Source organism: Acartia tonsa, chromosome 3, assembly GCF_053477335.1.
Source record: "Acartia tonsa isolate MP-2025a chromosome 3, ASM5347733v1, whole genome shotgun sequence".
Taxonomy (NCBI): domain Eukaryota; kingdom Metazoa; phylum Arthropoda; class Copepoda; order Calanoida; family Acartiidae; genus Acartia; species Acartia tonsa.
Window position 1 is genome coordinate 51,995,957 of NC_137262.1, and position 22,452 is coordinate 52,018,408.

At 30.2% G+C, this 22,452-nt stretch overlaps 1 protein-coding gene across 1 annotated transcript in view; it reads left to right on the top strand.

Annotated features, from left to right (window-relative positions):
• Window positions 1–21,974, top strand: part of MICU3 (Mitochondrial calcium uptake 3) — a 58,868-nt gene extending 36,894 nt beyond the window's left edge. Inside the window, exons 10-18 of the mRNA XM_080154512.1 lie at window positions 241–286; window positions 7,036–7,156; window positions 11,303–11,371; window positions 13,786–13,877; window positions 15,023–15,074; window positions 17,821–17,904; window positions 18,361–18,427; window positions 18,843–18,945; window positions 19,919–21,974. Coding sequence (XP_080010638.1) covers window positions 241–286; window positions 7,036–7,156; window positions 11,303–11,371; window positions 13,786–13,877; window positions 15,023–15,074; window positions 17,821–17,904; window positions 18,361–18,427; window positions 18,843–18,945; window positions 19,919–19,973 — 689 coding nt within the window. The 3' untranslated portion in view covers window positions 19,974–21,974. The remainder of the gene's footprint in view (window positions 1–240; window positions 287–7,035; window positions 7,157–11,302; window positions 11,372–13,785; window positions 13,878–15,022; window positions 15,075–17,820; window positions 17,905–18,360; window positions 18,428–18,842; window positions 18,946–19,918) is intronic.
• Window positions 21,975–22,452: the final 478 nt, after the last annotated feature.

A 22,452-nucleotide genomic window follows, 5' to 3' on the forward strand; every position in this document is an offset into this window, starting at 1 on the left:
TTTTAATCAATTTGGTCTCCTTGACAATTTAGGCTATTCAGCTTTGGGATACAGGCTTAGGCCAATGAAAATTTTTAAAAATATTCTTCCATTCAGTCATTAAACATTCTATAACATCAATTATTGTGATTCTTTATCTTTATTAGTCCGTTTTTCGGCTTCTGGTCAATAGTGAGTCAAAGTCTAAACTACATTAATTTCAAATCTGAACTATGTTTAAAATGATGTTAATTTTGGTATAGGAAGAGTTCAAGATCCTAGAAACAATATTTAGCTGTGCTTCAAAGTGAGTATTTTCTATACTTCATCCTGTTCTATAAAGTGTTATCTTGTGTTTTTGTCTATGTATGTCCCGAAAGATCTTGTAAACGGTTTTTGGAATGTTTATTAATGTCTCAAGGACTATTTTTGGCTATTGGGTGCGACCGGCTCGTTCCTATACCGCCTAAAAAAAATGTGGGGTGGTGAAACACACAAATTGAAAGTCATATTTTAGGTTGCAAATAATTTTACCAAGCAACATTACTTTAACAAGAAATTATAAGAAAAAACGTTTAAAAATATATTAGAAAAATACAATTGATGTTTTAGAAAGGTGCTAACGGTATTTCTTTTTGAATGGATTAGTCTTCAAAATTTCTTCTGCTTTTATTTTTGTTTAACGATAACACTTAACTTTCTTTGACTAAGAGCATAGGGTGCCTAGAATGCTAGGTCAGACGAAATCAACATTTGTATAACAAAAGCTAATTTATTTTCTTACTTGTTCCATCCTAATAACAATATGTTATGTGGTGTGTAGACATCACTTTTTTATTCTTTTTTTTCTGTATTATTTGATTAGGTTAACAATCATCGTATGTGACCGATATACACTTTACAAGAAAACAAGGGTGACATCATTTATTATAGCGAAGCCCAAGGACGTTCAAGCTTTTTTTTTTATTTTTAGGAGGTAAAATGAAGCGATTGAGATGGTAATCTAATGTATTTTTAAAAATTTGAGGTGGGGTAAAATAAGGTGTTTTAAAGTTTGAGCGGGGTAAACACCCCTTTACCCCCCAATCTTGGATGTCTTACCTCTGTAAATCAAAATAACCAAGTTCAAACAAAAATATTTATTTGTTGTATTCATTGTATTAAATTAAGGATGCATACAATGGACAAAGCAATATGAGGTGCTATAATAATATTTTTTTAAAATCACATTAAGCCAAAAATCTTTAAAACTTAGGCAATTTTTTATGTCTAAAATTAAAGTGGGTAATACAAACCCAATTTTCTGTGACTTGAATTATAGTTTTTGATACGAAAATGCTGGGCTTCTAAAATTGTTTAACGTTTATATATTCGTTTTTTATTAATATACTTATATATTAATATTTTTTACTTAACATAATTGTACTTGTTTTGTACATTGATACATACTTAGAAATGTAAGTGTACATATAAAACATATGGTTAATTAATGGTATGGTCTCGAGGTGTAATAATCTAGTGTTTATACTAAACAGAGAAAAAAATCAATCAATTTGGCGCAATTACTATCAACAAGGGCAATATAATCTAGTTGGGGAGAAGCAAAAGAAATTTCCGAAAAATCAGAAAATTGTTTGTATTAAAATTCATTGAACTATAGGAAGGTTCTTTTTTTTAAAAGGGAATTACAAATTAGGAGTTGGCAAAACCTACATTTTTAAATTGAAGTATAATCCAGACAACTACCTGGTTCAAGTGATGGAGACCCTTTTCATCTGCGAGCTATCTATTTTTAGTAGGGACTCGGCTGTGTTTATTTTTCAAGGCTATTAGACCTAAATAAAAAACCGGGACAGGGTTCCCGCCTTGTGGACAGAGTTACATAAAGCTGATGACCCCTCTATTCCATTACTTTAATGATTCATAGTCATATAACTGTATTATATGTTACAATAAGTGTACATACTTTTTTGTTATAAGGGTCTGGTTTTCATATGCATTAGCATCCATAATTAATTTTGCTTTATTACATGTATAACTGGCAAATGTCATAAAAAACATGAAGCTTATACTTCGTGGCCATAATAGTCTAAAGATAAGTATTAAATCTTTTAAACGTTGTAAACATTTTACCAAGGATTAATACTTCTAGTAAATTCTTAGTATTCTAATATTTCATTTTTAACTTTATTTTTGTCATCTTAATTTCAAATAGTTTTGAAACAATTTGGCATTAAATAGTATGGTTATATATTGTATCTTTATCACCTAGTGTTATTAGGTTATTGATGACGCGCACTTGACATAGCATTAGCAGGTACAAAATTGAACATGGAGGTGGAGTTGACTTTCCAGCTCCCTAGGGGTGTAGCCGTCTGTATATTATAAGCCAGGAAGTAAAACATCCTAATGAAGAATGTTGTTTCATTATGGATCTGTTTGTTTATTTCTCCTCACCTTGGCTATTCTATACAATATTGGGATGTATCTCTTATATTTTTTTTGGATAACTAATACAACCCTCTTCTCACAAAATATTTTAAATGATAGTAAAGAAATTTAAGATATATGCTGGGAATGATAAAGGACCCCACAAGGATATGTCAAGAAAAGATTATCATCCAATATCTTTTTTATTTTTCCATTCCTTTTTTAAATTTTAAAATGTTATGAACATTTTTTATACAATTTTTGAAGATTTTTACTTAAATATAATAATTTTAAGAGCATGGTCACTAGGGATGGCAATCCGTCAAATTTTTGGACCGGATTCGGATTCAGATTCTTACAAGAATCCGTCAAAAAAGTGGCGGATTCCGGATTCTTATTTTTTGGTGGATTCCTGATTCAGATTCCGGATTCTAGCAATATTTTAAAAGGCTTTTTTTTAAATTAAAAAATTTAAGTGCTACATATGTCCTAAAAATTAATGTTCTTGGTGTTCTCTATAATTCACTTCCGAGAATCGAACCAGATTTTAAAAGATTGTATACATAATTATGATAATCTTTGCCTTCAAAAAGGGGGAGTTGAAAGAAAAAACTCAAGACGCTAATTTTAGCCTACCAATTAAGAATCCGAATCCGCAATTAAAAAACGGATTCCGGATTCGGATTCCAAAATTGACCAAAAATTGGGCGGATCCCGGATTCGGATACGGATTGCCAACCCTAATGGTCACACTAACAAATATAAATATTAAGAGGGGTTACTGTTATCTATGTAGAATAAAAGTAATTTCCAGAATATTCCTTTATCTTATTTATTGATATATTCAACACATTACATTCAGCATATTATATGCAGGCTGATCTTCAAGCTAATATTGCTTTCATATAATAATTTTATCTAATTATCATATTTGTCTCACATCCTAAATGATTTGTTTCTAATCACCAGGGAGGGAGGGAGGGGACAAATCACTGTAAATTGCTTCCATAGTTTTAAACTCTTTATGTCATTCGTTGACTAAATAAAATGGAAGTTTATTTTTACTTAGTGAGAGGGTAGTACAGTGTTGAAACTTTTCCACCAATAATATAAATATGTTAAAGACAATTTAAAAAGTTTAAATGTGCACCTTCTTTTAGAAAAAAAACTTTTAATGCTTACCCGTCTAAAAAAGCAATATTAATTTGGTTTTTTAAACTCATAAAATACTTTGTTTTAAGTAGACTATTTCGTTCTACCTAACAAAGTTTTATGATTTTATTGTTTATTGCATCGTATTATAGACAGACGGGTTTCAATATGAAAACCAAAGGCCCGCGCTGACAAATTTTTATTATTTTTATTTTGATATTCTTAGAAAATTGCTTGTAATACGATGCTATTCATGAGATTTTTCAGTATTGCAGAGAACCGGTTCTAATCGAGCGGATATTAATCGGTTTCGAAGCTGCACTGGAAAATTATTTATGGTACACCCTGTACACACAAATTAGAATACACATATAGGATGTATAATAAGAAAAGTCAATTTTCATTAAAGTCAATAAAAATTTTGGAGTTATAGTGCAGAAGTTACCTTTTATAATACAAATAAGGATTTTAATTACCATTTATCTTAAAAGTTATTTTCTCAATATGTAACGCCTAAAAACATCGGGTTTTTAAAACTAATGATTTTTGTAATAAGTTGTACTAAAACAGTAGCTTTAGGTCTTATTAGAATTCAAATAACGAAAAACTGCGACAAATCTACGTTTAAAGACATTAAACAGGAAAAAGTATTTAAATAAAGTTCATGTCTCAACAGACATTGTCGGCAATAAAGAAAGAAATATTTAGATAAAAAAAAATTAATGTAGGTTAAAACGTGTTCTACAATTAGTCTCATATTCAATAACTTTCAAAAAAAATTTACTAAATACAAAAAAAATAATATTACATCAAAATAACTACCTATATTGTTTATAAATAAACCAGGAATAAAGGCTAAGGTAAATCTTTAATTTTTTCACTTTAGTAATTTTGCAGTATGAATTAGCTTTCCTCAAAGGTCGTAATTTTACAGAAATATATTTTAATCCTTTTTTCTTCATACATTTATACCTGGTGATTTACATTTTATATCATTGTTTTTAAAATTTAGCAGACGAAAGCTATAAGACATTCTTAATTGGGGAAGATAAGATGAAAGAAAAGTGTGATTTAATATAAATTTATTATAAAAAAATATTTTTATAATTATGAATTATTATTTAACTGTCTTTAATAAAGTTTCTGCAATATCATTCCAAGGAATAAAAAATATTGACTGCACCTAATGTATAATAAGGAAAATAACATATGACTTGATGATAATACAAAGCAGATTTATCATTCAGAATAGGTTGCTAATACAATAATACAACAAATAAACAAATAAGATACGTTTAGAGCATATTTTTAGATGTAACTAGAAAAAGGAATTAAAAATATAAAGAACCAAATATAAGGTTATTTTAAGCAGCCGCCTGTAAGCCTCAGGGAAATCAACTTTTTAAAATGTTAAAAATCAGCTGTAAGCCTTTTTTAAAAAGGGTGCCGAGCCCTGAATTTAAATGTCGATAAATAAAGGTAAAAGTTATGCATACTATTTTGATATCACCTTAATCTTTACTTAATCTTTAACTAAGGAATTATGTATTGTACTGTTAAGGGGAATATAAAGTAATTAGGCAGATCCAAATGATTGTCTTGCTTGAAGGAATCACACAAATATATGAAAAAATATGGTATGTGGTGGGGGAAAGGGAAGACGAAAATTAATTACCGTAGGGTAAAATAATGTTTATAAAATTTTGTATAATGAGAAAATAATACTAAGTTCAGTTACTCGCTTTCAATAAAACATATCTACAGCCATTTTTGAGATCGTTCACTTCAAATAAAAAAAAACTCTGTACTTAATTTATTAGACTTTGTGCTTCTGCCCTAGCCTCTAGGGTAGGGGAAGACCAGGGGGGGAGTAGATAAAGTGAATAAGGTAAAACCACCCAATATTGAATATATTTTAAGATAATAGATTTTCTATCTCACAAATAAAAAAAACTTTTTACTATGCATTATAGAACAATATTCAGTTCAACCACGCATCTCAATAATATATACAATCAAGACAATAATCTATAATACAAAGTAGCTTGATGTCTGTCTGTCCGTCTGAAGCTTAAGATCTCGGTAACCACTGAACCGATCGGATTCTACTCTTCAGGGTATATACTTATTGGTCCTGCGGTGGTTTTAAGCTATTTTCTTGGGGGTGGGACACCCCAACCCCCCCAAAAACAAAAAAAATCCTCCCCCCATTTTTTTAAAAAGAATTTTTCAAATTCGTTATTTAATCGCTATTATTTTTTTTTTTACGAATTTTGCGAATTCGTTATTTAATCGAGAAAATGTTTTCCTGCTGGGTAGGTGCGAAAATTTGCGATCCGTTATGCTGGGTAAGTAATAGAAGATGTAATTATACCTCTTGGGGCAAAGCCCCTAGGGGCTAGGGGCGAAGCCGCTAGTATGTTTTAAGAAAATAATATTCAGTTCAGCCACGCAACTTAATAATATATACAATCAAGACAATAATATGTTATAAGAAAATCAAACCTATTTATCTTAGGATGCATCTTACATTAAACATTATATATTTGGACAAAGATTATTTTTATTTTTTTTACCATGATATATGGCTATGAGTTGGGAATTTATTACAGCGGCTAAGCTGTGGCTGCGAGTTGTTAAAACATTGGCAGTCTGCGGGTTGTTGTAACATCGGCAAAACTGCTGATGCCGATTGAAAAATGTTAGTTGCGTTTGTTAGTTCTTGACCTTTATGCAGATGCGTGCTTAGCTGCGGTTTATCCCTAAAAAAAATCAGCTGATTAGTTGATTGTTCATAAAATGACTGCTGTATGAGTATATCAACACAACTGCCGCAGCTTAGAGCTAAAAAAATAAAATAAAATAATAAACTTGAGTTTTTGATAGAAAGATTTCCCACCATAACTTTTTATTTTATTGTAAAGTTTTTTCTAATTGATTTGTCGATATTGTGATTTATTATTGGCCTTGTCATGCACTCTATAAACTTTAATGAGGAATATAGGGATAAGGCAAAGATCTATAAAAATCGAATGTGTTATAAATTTTGGTGTAGATTGATTTACGTTTTTATTATACTCTTTTTTTCTTTTATGGATAGAAATTTAAAAATTATGTATTTATCTTTCAAAGGCCTTCAATTCATTTTGATTAGGTTAACTCATTATTAGATTTTTGACACAGTTATCTTTTTTATAACTTGGAAACTGTGATAACAAAAAAAAACCTTATACAGTTTGAATAATTACGATAAATTAGCTATTCATAAGGAAAAGCAACTTCTAACATTCTAAAGATTAAAGATATATTAAATTTAAATCCTATTAGCAGTACAGTTACTTTATAAATAGGATATGCCAGTTTTTTTGTTTAACTGTGTACCTGAAGCTATTGTGAATGCTGTGTTACTTTGATTGCCTTTTTTTGTATCGCAGCAACTCTATATTTATAAATTAATATGATGTTTTTTTTCAGGGAGCGAGGCAACACCGAGCATGAGACTGGGGACCATTATCTACAGAGAGATGATGAAGTTGATACTTCCCTCCTTGTTCATTTCTTTGGCAAGCAGGGGGACATGGAGTTGAAATATGAGGTAGATAGATAGATATATAGAATATAGATATATAGGATGATACATAGATAGATAGATAGAGTGGGAGATACTTATCTCCTTGTTAATTTCTTTGACAAACAGGGGGATATGGAGTTGAAATATGAGGTAGATAGATAGATATGATGATACATAGATAGATAGGATGATACATAGATAGATAGGATGGTAGATACATCCCTCCGTGTTCATTTCTTTGGCAAGCAGGGGGACATGGAGTTGAAATATGAGGTAGATAGATAGATATATAGAATATAGATAGATAGGATGATACATACATAGATAGATAGATAGAGTGGTAGATACTCCCTTTGGCAAACAGGATGATATGAGTTAAATTAATAGATAGATAGAATAAAAGAATATATAGATAAAAATTCGCACATCAACAAAACAGGGTAATATGGGGCTAAAATAAATATGGGATATATAGATAAGAAGATAGATCTGTAGAAAATGAGATAGATTTTAATGGTACCTAAATAAAGGAGTAAATGGAACTTAAATATGAGGATTGATAGGTAGATATATGTATATCTAGATAAAGACGGATATAGGATTAGTAAGTTGATTTAGGTTGAGCAGTCGAAAAAATTATAGATAATTATTAAATAACTTTTTCTTACAGTAATTACAGTAAGTACTTGGAATTTTACAAAGCATTTGAAAGAAAAGTTCTTAATTTTATTAATAACAAATATTACACAATTGAAATCTTTTTTTGAGGTATAAATCTTCTAAATACCTCAAAATTTAAGTTCTTACTTCAGATTTCATAAGTAAAATATAAAAAAATTTTTAGATATATAGAATATACTAAAAACACAACAGTGCATATTTTTATATTTACATAAGAAAATGCATTGATTCAACTTTCAATCCAAGATTATTTATATCCATGTTATAAAACTTTTAAAAAGAATAAAACTCAATATTTATTCCTGAATCCTAATCCTCATATACAGGGCGACCACTGCATACTATATATACTATTTATACTATATAGGATGAATTTGGATACTATATCATACTATATGACAAAAATTTACTATGTATACTATATAATATCACTTTTATTTGACCAAAATTTACTATATATACTATATAATATTACATTTATATAACAAAAAACGAATATTGTCAGTTTTGCAACAACGCCTCTTAAGGTGCGTTTTGTCTTATTTTCACGTAGGTTTTCTCCTATTTCTAGCCCCTGCGGGGGGCTCTAGCCCTGCGGGGCAACCAATAACCTTTATCTTACCTAACCTAACCTTCAATAACCTATCAAAAGATACTGTGATACGACAAAAATGCATAAAGCTCTACAGTAAGAAAGAGATGAAGAAAATCCTTTATTAAAATATATTATTGTTTGTAAACTTTGTGATTGTGATTTAAATATCAGAAATAATAGAATTAATTTAAGGTGGAGGGGGAAGTTTTGCCACTTTCACTTACTCCATGATTATTAGGCTAGGTATTAATGTGAGACTAAAGGTTATTTAGTGTAAAAGTTTACTTTTGGGTAGTAGTTCACTAATTTTGATTCATTTTTTGGATAGGTCTCCAGGTTTAGGTGCTGCAGGCTGGAAGGTGGTTTCTGGACAGGTAAAAAAATTTAAAATTTTGTTTGAAGAGTTAGAGATCAACTTATTACCTAAACAGAATACCTATGCACCTTTTTTGATTTTATTAACATACCTATCCGAAGAAAAAAATTAAATAGGCCTCCAAGTTCAGGCCTCCAGGTCCACTCTGGACAGGTAAAAAATCAAATTTCTTATAAATCAGAATATGTACTTTTTTGGATGTTACTAACAATTTTGAAGAAAAAATTAAAATCGACCTCCAAGTTCAGGTCTTGCAGGCCTCCAGGTCCACTTTGGACAGGTAAATTATTAAATTTCTTATATGACGAGTTAGTGGTCAATTTATATAACAGAATATGAATTTATTTGGATAATATTAACATATGACATCAGGCTCCAAGTTCAGGTTCACTCAGGACAGCTAAAATATTCAAATTTCTTATTTGAAGAGTTAAGAGGTCAGTATATGCATCTATTTGGATGTTTTCAACATATCTGAAGAACAAATTAAAATTTTCCATCAAGTTCAGGTCCTGTAGGCCTCCAGGTCTTCTCTGAGGTCTGGAGTCTTCTCTGGAGGCCTGCAGCACCTGTACCTGGAGAGCAGTTGTATTTTTTCTTCAGTTATGTAAATACTAGATAACGTCTAAAAAGATGCTTATGGTGTTTTAAAAACTAACCTTTAACTCTATAAATAGGAAATTTTGATTTTTACCTGTCCAGAGTCCACCTGGAGGCCTGCAGCACATTAACCTGGAGGTCAATTGTCATTTTTTCTTTAAACACATAACATCTAAAAAGATGCCTATGTTGTTTAATAAACTAACTTCTAACTTTTTAAATAAAAAAATTTGATTTTATACCTGTCTAGAGTCCACCTGGAGGCCTGCAGCACCTAAACCTGGAGCTGGAGGCCAAATTTTTTTCCTTCAAATATATAAATAACATCCAAATATAAGCTCATTTTTTTAAACAAATATACCATTGAATGTTCAAAAAAGAAGTTTGATTTTTACCTGTCCAAGAGTCCACCTGAAGCTCTGCAGCACCTGAACCTGGAGGCTAAATGTCATTTTTTCTTCAAATATGTAAAAAAATATCTAAATAGATGCATACTTTGTTTAAAATTTGACCTCTAACTCTTCAAACAAGAAATTTGAATTTTACCTGTCCAGAGTAGACATGGAGGCCTGCATGACCAGAATTTGGAGGTCGATTTGAATTTTTTCTTCATTAATGTTAATAACATCCAAAAAGATGCATATTCTGCTTTATAAGTTGACCTCTAACTCTTCAAATTAAAAAATTGATTTATAACCTGTCCAGAGTGGACATGGAGGTCTTCAAGGCCAGAACTTGGAGGCCTATCTTAATTTTAACATCCAAAAAGATGCATATTCTGTTTAATAAATTGATCTCTAGCTCTTCAAAAAGAAATTTTAATTTTTTTAAAAATGTTCAGAAACCAGCAAGCCTCCTGAACCTGGAGACCTATCCAAAAATGATTAAATATACGTGAAATACTACCCAAAAGTAAACTTTTATCCCAAATAATCTATAGTGTCACATTAATACCTAGCCTAATAATCACAGATTAAGTGAAAGTGGCAAACCCCCCCCTTATGTTTGAAATTGCTTTGATAACAGCTATGCTTTGAGTTATTATTGAATGATGTATTTACTATGTATTACTAAATAATTCAAAGTCAGATACTATTTCATACTATATGAGTGAAAAAAAATATACTATATATACTATATGGATAAAAGATATATACTATAAAAATACTATATTTTTTTTGTTTTGGAGTGGTCGCCCTGCATATAAAAGTAACAGGATGTATGTGTGTCTGTGTACTGAAGGATATAGCTAACCGCTGCACTGATATGGTTCTCCTTTACAATGTGGCTTCTCATAGGTCCTGGGAAGTTTTAAAACTATTATATCACTTCCCTTTCAAGAGAAATCACCTCTAAAAAAGGACACCCGCAAAAAACTTTTTCTTTCAAATAGAGTTGGCAATCCGAATCTGGAATCCGTCTATTTTGGGACAATTTTCGAATCCAGAATCCGAATTCGCAACCCGTTATTTCAATAGCGGATTCGGATTGTTAATTGTTAGGCTAAAATTAGCGTCTTGAGTTTTTTTGGTCAAAATATATATTTCAATTTTTAACAAAATTAGGTTAGTTTGAGTAAGGTTTAGAAAAACGCAGCTTTAGATTCTTCACAGTACCCGACAAAATTTAATCCCTTAATTTATTTTTGAAATGGTCTTTTAAATTATTACTAAAACCAGCAAACCGGAATCCGAAAATCCGGAATCCGTCAAAAAAAATCCGGAATTCACGGATTAATCTGTTTCATTTTTGGGCGGTTTTTGTAATCCGAATCCGGTCCAAAAATTGGACGGATTGCCAACCCTACTTTCAAAGAATAAAATTGAAATAGTGGGGCAATTCCCCCCCCCCCCCCCCCACCTCAAGTGCCCTAGTAATCCTTGATAATAACCTATCCAACATAAAATCTTTTTTTAAGGATTTCTTCAAGTTTATGGACAACCTACAGACCGAGGTGCTACATATGGAGTTTGGAGAATTCTCAAAGGTATTGTCTTTTTCATTTTATCTTTTATAAATATACTGTCTTTTTAAGAATCTAGTGATTCTTAATATAAAATCCAGAAAACTACCTGAATCTAGTGTTTGGGACTTTTTTCGTCTGCAAGCAAATTGCTTTCTGCTCTTTTGTAGCGAATGGCTGTGTTAATATTCCGACGTTTTTGGCTGATATTCAAAGACCCAATTGAAAGTCGGCACAGGATTCACAGGGTCGGGACATGCAGTTATTTAACCCCTTCACCCCTTTATGGCTTTACTCTAATAAGAAGAAAAAGTATGATATATCTTTTTAAAGGCACAGCTACTTAATAATTACCTAGTTTAATTTTCCGATTGTGGTTACTGAAAGATAATTCTAAAATCATATTATGAGATTAGTTTTCATAAGTTCTTGTTAAACTATTATTTTCTATATTCTGAACAGAAGATTCTGTATGAAGATTACATTCTCCATATTTTCATATTGTTGTAAAATATTTTACATCTACATTTTTCTAGCATAGCCCTTGAGGCTTTTTATATGGACTGCAAAATATTTATTGAATTATTAAACTCTTGAAAAAAAAACTAAAGGATTTTTAGCACTTTAGAAAGAAAAGATGAAATACCGCTCGGTGCCGGAAAGGTAAAAGGTTTGAATCAATACCCAACACCACGTCACAATTAAAGACGGTAAAAATAGTTTCTACTGCTGATATGTCAGGTTCAAAACATTTGCTAGAGTAGGGGAGTTCGACCATATGATCATGCACATCCTATGCCTTGAATTGGTTTAGAGATACACCAAAATAGGAACTCGTGGTTGTGTCCTGACCCATAAAGCCTATACAAGGATATAAGTTAACCTGATATTGCAAGTTTATAACACTTAATTTTAAAAAAGAATTAACAGTAATACGTAATTAATTAAGCTGATTTAAGGAAGAATTTTCTTTTTGCAGATATTGTCACTTCATTGCCCATTTTCAAGTATTGTTAAAAATATTTTCTCCCCTAACTAAATATTTATTGCAATTTGCTATATCCTATATTTTTTTTGTGCTGCACAAAATGTAATAAACGCTGATTTTACAGGATTAGTGTTGAGCCAATGTAGCAAAAAGGCGACTAAACAATTATTTTAAAGCAAAAGATACAAGGCTTTGTTAAATAACGATGATTTTATAACTTTCCAACATATCAGGGCAACAAAAAAATTAATTTTCGGCAATTTCAAATGGAATTAATTTGCTGATTCACAGTCCCTGCGACATATAAAGTATTCCAATGTCTGTCGGTTCGTTTACAAATATTTTTTGGAATGAAGTAATTACTGTGGTATTACTGTTATACTTTGTTAAAATTGTCAGTTTTATAAGATATCATGAGTATTAAGCTAGGTTTGAAGCCGCTACACTTATTTTCATTTGTAAAGTTAATTTATAGGTATATTTTTAACAAAACTTTTTTTACTTTCCTGTTTGAACTGTTAAAAATTTTGTGGTATTTTATGAATGACTGGAAGGATGATATCTGCAAAAAAACAACACTCGTTGCAATTTTCTTGCTAAAAATTGGTTAATCTTGTTTCAATATAGTGTAGCTACTCTAGAATTTTATTGATAAAAATTGGTTAATCTTGTTTCAATATAGTGTAGCTACTCTAGAATTTTATTGATAAAAATTGGTTAATCTTGTTTCAATATAGTGTAGCTACTCTAGAATTTTATTGATAAAAATTGGTTAATCTTGTTTCAATATAGTGTAGCTACTCTACAATTTTCTTGCTAAAAATTGGTTAATCTTGTTACAATATAGTGTAGCTACTCTAGAATTTTATTGATAAAAATTGGTTAATCTTGTTACAATATAGTGTAGCTACTCTAGAATTTTATTTATAAAAATTGGTTAATCTTCTTAAAATATAGTGTAGCTACTGTAGAATTTTATTTATAAAAATTAGTTAATCTTGTTAAAATATTGTGTAGCTACTTTACAATTTTCGGTATTATCCCCCCCCCCCCCTCTCGACAAAATTATATCTCTGACCGCGGCGCTCGGCCCCCTGGCCTACTAGCCGCAGCGCTCGGCCCCCTAGCCTGCCTAGCCGCGGGTACCAAAGAGAGGATAACGCCGAATTTCCTTGATAAAAAGTGGACAATTGAAGTTGGAATGGGGGGAGGGGGTTGGGTTTTAAATTACATGAAAACCCGCAGGTGTGGATATGTATGGAGGGATTGGATATTTCCCCTCAATAAAACTTACAATTATTATAACATTTCCACCTCCCTACTTAGGCTGCCGCTGTCCTGCTGTTATATTTAGATGGTTGCACCTCATTCTTTACATATGAAAACTACTGTAAAAAAACTTATTACAACTTTGGCATTTGGATGCACATAACTGTCTCTATTTTTTTAGGGATCAAGTGTTATTAGCGAGTTGGATTTCGCTAGGATATTGCTGCGATACACATTTCTCAATTCTGAAGACTATGACAATATTCTTAATAGGTAAATTTTATATATAGTATACAAGTCATTAACTATGGATTGTCAGTAAAAACATATTATTAAAAAATCCGTAAAATGTAAAAAAAAATCAAAAAGTGTATATAAGAGAGTATTAGCTTTTGAGAGTAATTGTCACAAACAAAGACTGACAGAGAGACTGACGGACTATGTATGGGCAAGTTTAAGAGAAGCGTTGTTACTTACATTTTAATTTATACTTAAGGATTATCAAAAGAATGTGTAAAAATTTAATGGTCTAGGCAAATATGAATTCTATATCTATACCAGACACCTAAAATAACTAAATTATTGCAAATATGTTTAAATTTGGTCATAAAAGTATTTTTGTGGTTCATGAATAAAATTGTGATAAAATCAGAGATAAGGGAACAATTCAAAAGTCATATTTATTACAAATAAAGTATTGTTTTAATATTAGAACGATTTTAATAAGCCTACAGTTTCAATCAAAGTTTTAATACGGGCATATTCAGCTTCCACCAATGAGAGCACAACATTTTACGAAATGCCGCGCTGTGATTGGCTGAAATTCGGCGTACCCTGATTTGGCGCACCATTGAACTGATTTAAAGATCCAGCTCAGGATATATCGACAGAGGAAATTTTCGTCTATTTAGCTTGCTACTATGAACCGCATTTATTGGTTTGTTCGTTCTGGAGGGGAGGGGATTGGATGGGTTAAAGTGAGAGGATGGTGGTGTCGTTATTTTAACCAGCCGCGAGCATCGTTTTATTAAGAATACATGGAAATCTGGTGCAACATCCAAGTAATAATACATCGAATTGTACAATCAAACTAGGTTTAGATTCCTTTTTCTTTGGTTCTCACTGTTTTTCACAATATTTTTACTTATTATCTCCAATTCAATGAAATGGCTAATCTTCATTTTATTTTTCATGGAAATTTTAAATTGATTTGAAATAGCGAAACTACTTTATAAGTCTCGTGGTGGGTCCTTTTCGTCTGCTAGCAAATTGCTTTCTGCTCTTTTTGCAGCGACTTGGCTGTGTTTATATTTCCAATATCATTGGCTGAGCAGAAAGTAAGTAGTTTTAGTGTTTGTCTGTCTTTATCTAATTGTTTTAAAAATTGGTTTTAGAAATTTTAATAATAATTTTTAAAGGTTGTATGGAAGACTTGAAGAGGAGAGAGGTATCTCATTCCAAGAATTTAAGGTTAGTCATTATTGTTATTCAATTATTATCATGAGCATTAGTTTTTATACAGCTATGGTTTTATTACTTTTCTTGTCCTAAAGTGTTTCTAAAGGTAAACGACCAGTACTTAATAACATTGGTAGTTCAGTTCATAATGTTTTTTTGAAGAACCAAGAACAATTTAAATGTTTAACATGGTTCTTTCTTCACCATGACGAATCCCAATCAAGCAAACAATAAAAATAAGATTATCAAGGAGAAAACATGTTTCTGAGAATTACTGATTTTTGTTTTCTATTTACTTTTAACAATGAATTGGATGTAATTATCCTTGAACACTTCCTTGAGAGAGATAGTATGAAAAACAGACTCTTATTGAGTTGCTGCGCAGCTAAAGAAATGTAAATGTTGATGTTCCAATTGCCAATATTCCAGCCTTGGACCTTTAAATTGCATTTTCTATACACAGTTTTATTTATTTTCTATCCCTCTTTAAACAGTCTTTTAATGTTCATACATTAAAGTAAAATAAAGCCCTAGATATTGCTATTTGTTGTTATTTTTTTTTAATAGGAATACGATGCTTTTCCTTAAATGTTCGCCTTAAATTGCTCTCTAACTCTTTTTGTCCATCTGTCTGTTTTTTTAAAACATTATTTTTATACTAAGGTAAAGTTGATATTCATAAATAAAATAAAAGCTGAAATTTGATTAATAAGCATCTACTCTTTATCTAACTTCCGTCCATCGACTGTTTTTATTTATTAGCATAATATATTATTGTTTTTGAAATTATATAAACTGTGAATGGTTGTAACTTGTAACACCCCTCCCACGGCCCCTCTCTCTCTCTCTTTCTCTATTGAACTATTGAGCATAATCGTTTTTGTCTGGTTGTATTGCTTGGAGATCTCTGTAGTTGGATGATAAGAAAACCAATATTGGCACTCTCTCTATCTATTTTATCCCAATTCTCTCTCAATCTATTTTATTCTAATTCCCTCCCTCTGTCTATTTTATCCCATTTCTCTATATATCTGTTTTATCCCAATTCTCTCTCTATCTATTTTATTCCAATTCTCTCCCTCTATCTATCTATTTTATCTCAATTCTCTCTCTATCTATTTTATCCCAATTCTCTCTCAATCTATTTTATTCCAATTCTCTCCCTCTATCTATCTATTTTATCTCAATTCTCTCTCTATCTATTTTATCCCAATTCTCTCTCAATCTATTTTATCCCAATTCTCTATCTATCTATGTTATCCCAATTCTTTCTCAATCTATTTTATCCCAATTCTCTCTCTATCTATTTTATCTCAATTCTCTATCTATTTTATCCCAATTCTCTCTCAATCTATTTTATTCCAATTCTCTCCCTCTATCTATCTATTTTATCTCATTTCTCTCTCTATATATTTTATCCAATTTCTCTATATATCTATTTTCTCCAAATTATCTCCCTATCTATTTTATCTCAATTCTCTATCTATTTTATCCCAATTCTCTCTCAATCTATTTTATTCCAATTCTCTCTATCTATTTTATCCCAATTCTCTCTCAATCTATTTTATTCCAATTCTCTCCCTCTATCTATCTATTTTATCTCATTTCTCTCTCTATATATTTTATCCAATTTCTCTATATATCTATTTTCTCCAAATTATCTCTCTATCTATTTTATCCCAATTCTCTCTCAATCTATTTTATTCCAATTCTCTCTATCTATTTTATCCCAATTCTCTCTCAATCTATTTTATTCCAATTCTCTCCCTCTATCTATCTATTTTATCTCATTTCTCTCTCTATATATTTTATCCCATTTCTCTATATATCTATTTTATCCAAATTATCTTTCTATCTATTTTATCTTAATTCTCTCTCTTATCTATTTTTTCTCAATTCTCTCTCTATCTATCTTATGTATTCTCTCCCTCTCTCTATCTATGTTATCCCAATTCTCTCTCTATCTCCTCTTTGCATCTATTTATTTGCTAATTCTTTCTCTATCTATTTTATCTAAATACTCTCTCTAACTATCTTATTCATTATCTATCTATTTGTCTCAATTCTCTCTCTATCTATTTTATCCCTATTCTCTCTTTTTTCTATAGTGAACAGCATATTAAATAAGAAATCTTTTATTATCATTCTAAAAAGTTTCAAAAGATATGCGTTTCCATTTGATGTATTTAGACATTTCTATAGAAACTTAAAATTAATTTTCTCACTTCTTTTGTGATTTTAATTTAGTACTTTTCAGTACCTTATATATATTAAGATACTAACGGCTGCGCCGTTTGCTGTTACTTTTCCAACTTTTTGTTCAATTTAGGGAAAATAGACCTACCAAGGATTTCACATGCCGAGTTACATAACAAAATTCGGATTCTAAGTGCCATTTGCACATTGGTTACGAGATGGTTGCAGCAACCCCCCCCCCCCCTTACATTAAAGTCAAAAAAAAAGAATTACCATGTCAAAATGAAATCGACGGGTTAATTCAAAACGTGCATAAGGCTTTCCGTTACTTACGGTGGACAGACAGACCTTAGATGTATAAGAGCTTCGCTTCGCTTATATAAAGATAATTGTTTAAAAAGTCAGCTTTTTACCAATACTTAATGAGCTCTGCTTGTCATATGGGATATGAACCAATAGCCTAAACGCCAGTCATTCATAGAGCATTCTTGAAAAGAATTATCAAAATATTTATATCATGTTGTTTGACACTTCGACCATTTAATATTTTATTTTTTTTTAGGATTTCTGTCAATTTCTGAATAACCTGGATGATTTTCAAATTGCCATGCGAATGTACACACTTGCGGACAAGGCTATAACACAGGTACGGAATAATTGTAGAGTAGACTTGCTGATACATTTGTAAAAGAACGTATTTCTATTTATTTAAGAGATTTTAAAGATGAAGCTATTTTCCATTATAGCATCGTATTACAGCAATTTTCCACGAAAATTACAATAAAATCATAAAATTAAGACCAGTTTTAATAGCTGGAATTGATCTTAAAATTGTAGTTTTACTTTTAGCAGAAACCTGTCTGAATAACTATTATCGTATTTAAAACGATAATGTATATAATTTATTACTGCATTAAAAAATATTACTGGATATATAAGTATCACCTATAACTTTCCATGGAAATCTTTTTAGTGTCAGAGGGAGGAGGAAGTGGTTGATAATATTTTTGCGTGAATTTCATAGTCTTTGCTAAATGTAAAATTATAATGAATTTGATGTTCCTTTGCTACTATATGATGTTATCGTTCTTGTTTTTTATAGGAAGAGTTTGGACGGGCAGTGTACATTTGTACTGGCAAACAACTTAGTACACATATTATTAGCGTAGGTACGTATTTTTTTTTTATTGTGCCTCAGTTCGTCTGTCTGTCCGGCTGTAATTTAACAATAACATTTTTGTTAGTTTGAAATTAACAAAACATTTGAATGATAAAACTAACGTATTTTTAAAAATGCCGCTGTTTCTTGGATCTAGGTGACCAAATGGTTTAAGAATTAAAAATAAGGATTTATTAAAACATACCATGAATGAAATATAAAAAATAGCCTAAAACCATTCCGGGAAGCTTGCTTAGAATCGAGAAATTAATCCGTTCAGTAATTATCGAAATTATCTTAAACTACAGATAAAAAATGTATGTATTACTTTATGTAATAGGAATAATCTTCTATTTATCTTGTTCTATGCCTCTAGATCTTTATATAAGAACCGTAGCTACTCTATAACCTATCATCCTATTTAGTTTTTCAAATCTTTGATGAGGATGGTGACGGTTTGCTGAGCTATCAAGAATTTGTTGCCATCATGAAGGACAGAGTTCATAGAGGGTTAAAATCTTATAGTAGGTAAGGATTATTTTGTATATATTTTTAAAAGCGAAGCTTTTCTATAATTAGGGTCGGTCCGTCCGTCCGTACGTCCGTCCGTCCGTCCGTACATCCGTCCGAGATAGATAGCTTTTATTCGTTAATTTAGGCATGTTAGAATTGTCCTATCGATTTCAAACTTTGCATGATGATTCCTGTAGTAGTTGGGTACAATTTAGAAAGCGTAGCAACTCTATAATCATTACCAGAATGTCCGTACGTCCATTTTAAACATGTTGATTTTTCTACTTTTTTAACAACAAATTTTCAAGTGTTTTAATTATCCGTTTGATCTGATTTTTGGTATATTGATCCCTGGGATAACAAAGAACAATATTATAAGCGAAGCAACTCTATAATCAAGTCCACAAATGTAAGTATGTCCATAAACATTATCCTGTTTTTAAGCAGTTTTTCAACAAATTTACCTACAATTTTGATTCGACATTTATACATTTATGTTCCGATTTTTCAGATACTATACAAGTGTTAATGTCCGTTTGTCCTACCGTTTCAGTGCTTCGCTTTTATGGATGTTGTCATCCTTGTTAGAAAAGGAGCTACTCTACTACTCTTATTATAAGGCTCTTAGTGATTTTAAGTTTGATGTATACATATAACTTAATATCATTATATAAGCAAATAAACGATAGCTAGAATTGCCGAAGGCCCGAGCAAATAAAACTGATTTTAATTTTATAATTTTTACTCTAATATTCGTGGAAAATTGTAGGTATTCAATACGATGCTACAAATGTTTTTTCAGTATGGCTTAGAACCGATTCTAATCCACTGGTTATCAATCGGTTTCAAAGCCATTCTGGCAAAATATTGCAAGCAATTGGGATGAGAAAAAAAGAGAAAGTAAAACTGTGTTTTTTGAGAACAGAAAAAGTGGCAAACATTATGATAAACAAATTGAAAAATTACTTAATTGTTATTATTTGTTCAGGCAAGAAGGCTGGGAAGGTTTCAAGCATTGTATTAGACAAGAAATGAAGAGTTAAATACAGATGAACGCTAGTTTTATAGTTGCTACTCTACTAATAATCATTCTAGTGTCTTCATACGCTCAAATCTATTTCAAATTGTAGTCAAAGAAATGTTCAAAAATAGTTTTTAAAATTCACAAATCTTTCTAATAAAAATAATATAATTAAAGTAGTAAGAATTTTTAGGATATTTCTTATGCTATTATTAGGAAAATATACAAATTCAAATGGTTGTTTAAAACTTTAGAAAAATATTTTTCATCTACAAATCTTGCCATAAAAATCTTTACATAACAAAAGTTATGAAAAAGTGAAAATAAAAATTGTTAAACTTAATTAGATTTAACATTTTCCTCGTCTATTCTCTTTATATTTATATTTGTCAGAGTGTTTTTACTGTTATGTTCAAATTTTAAAAATCTTCGAAAAATTTAAAGAAAATCGCCCAAAAATGTAAGATACTTCATAATACTAAAAAAGTTATGTTTTGCTTTTTTATGTGTCATATTTTAGAAGTTCAACTATTTTACTTTTCATAGCTGTGCTATTTATAAACAGCAATATCCTTGTTAATCTTTCAGTTACGCTATTTTATGTGTCATAGTTACCCTATATTGTAAAAACTCTTAGAGTTGCCATAATTTTATTTGCATTCCATGTATTTAGGACAGCCCTTATTAAAAAAAAAATTAAAATCGTTCGTTAGCTCTGTTCTACTATTGTTTTCGTATTTTATTCATTTATTATTATTGTATTATTTACATGTTGTTTGCCATATTTATATCTCTTGTACCTTGTTCAAATTTAATCTTTTTGGTGCTTTAATTTTTTAAATATATAATTGTATATTATCTTATTTATGCCATATATGTGAAGCATGTTCAAAATTTTAGGATTATTTTTTTTTTAAATTTGAGACAAATCAAAATCTTTATTTAATACATAATTCTATGAAATAAAAAATCTTCTAAGTTATTAAAAGCGAAGCTTTTCTATAATTAGGGTCGGTCCGTCCGTACGTCCGTCCGTACGTCCGTCCGTCCGTCCGTCCGAGATAGATAGCTTTTATTCGTTAATTTAGGCATGTTAGAATTGTCCTATCGATTTCAAACTTTGCATGATGATTCCTGTAGTAGTTGGGTACGATTTAGAAAGCGTAGCAACTCTATAATCATTACCAGAATGTCCGTACGTCCATTTTAAACATGTTGATTTTTCTACTTTTTTAACAACAAATTTTCAAGTGTTTTAATTATCCGTTTGATCTGATTTTTGGTATATTGATTCCTGGGACAACAAAGAACAATATTATAAGCGAAGCAACTCTATAATCAAGTCCAAAAATGTAAGTATGTCCATAAACATTATCCTGTTTTTAAGCAGTTTATCAACAAATTTACCTACAATTTTGATTCGACATTTATACATTTATGTTCCGATTTTTCAGTTCAGAAACTATACAAATGTTAATGTCCGTTTGTCCTACCGTTTCAGTGCTTCGCTTTTATGGATGTTGTCATCCTTGTTCTAATAAAATTAAATTTTCACTAATTTTAACTTATATATTGCTGTCATTATATATTAACTAAATTTTTATAAATTCTTTTATATTATCAACCTTAAAAGTTCAATCTAAGAAAACTTAGATTGTTAGAAAACTTCGAAACCTGTTATTATCCGTTGGATTAAAACCGGTTCTAAGCGAAACTAAAAAAACATGTTTCGTATCGTATTACACACAATTTTTCACGAATATTAATATAAAAATTATAAAATTAATTCTAATTTTGTTAGGCCGGGACTTCGGGCCTTCAGGGCTAACAAAAAAGTTTTAATCTTATAATTTTACATTTAATAGCCGCGGAAAGCTGTCTATAAAATGATGCGGTAAATAACTATGTATTCATGTTGTTATTATATTTTAGGCTAGTCAACACTTATAATCTTTATTAAAATCTTAAATCTAAAAAATTATATTATATTGTTTCAAATTTTAAATAAATTGTACACTTCAGATATATGTTTTCATTCTCATTACAATTAATTGAAAAAATAACTAGAATGATAAAATCCATAAGTGGCCAAGCACATAATTAATTGAATGGACAAACAAAGTGAGTTATAAAGCAGATGTTCAGTTCTAATATCCTAACAAGGAAAAAAAAGAGTGAGAATATTCAAAAACAAAAAAAACTTAAAAGAATAACGTTTACATCTTTTTAAGTATGACCAACAAACAGAAAATCACGTTTCCTTCATAGCTTTTCTGACTGGCAGACAGAATGGCGAACAGCCAAGGTGAATAATAAAGTCGCTTCGCTACTAAAAAAATTTACTAAAAATAATCATTTAATGTAATTTAGACTAAAAAGGTAAAATGAAAATTGGTGTATATTTGTAATCATTGAAAATTAGATCAAAAAGTATTAGGTTACTGTATTGGTCAAATTTTTAATTGGTAACATAACACCTTTCCTCATTTAATATAAGGTTA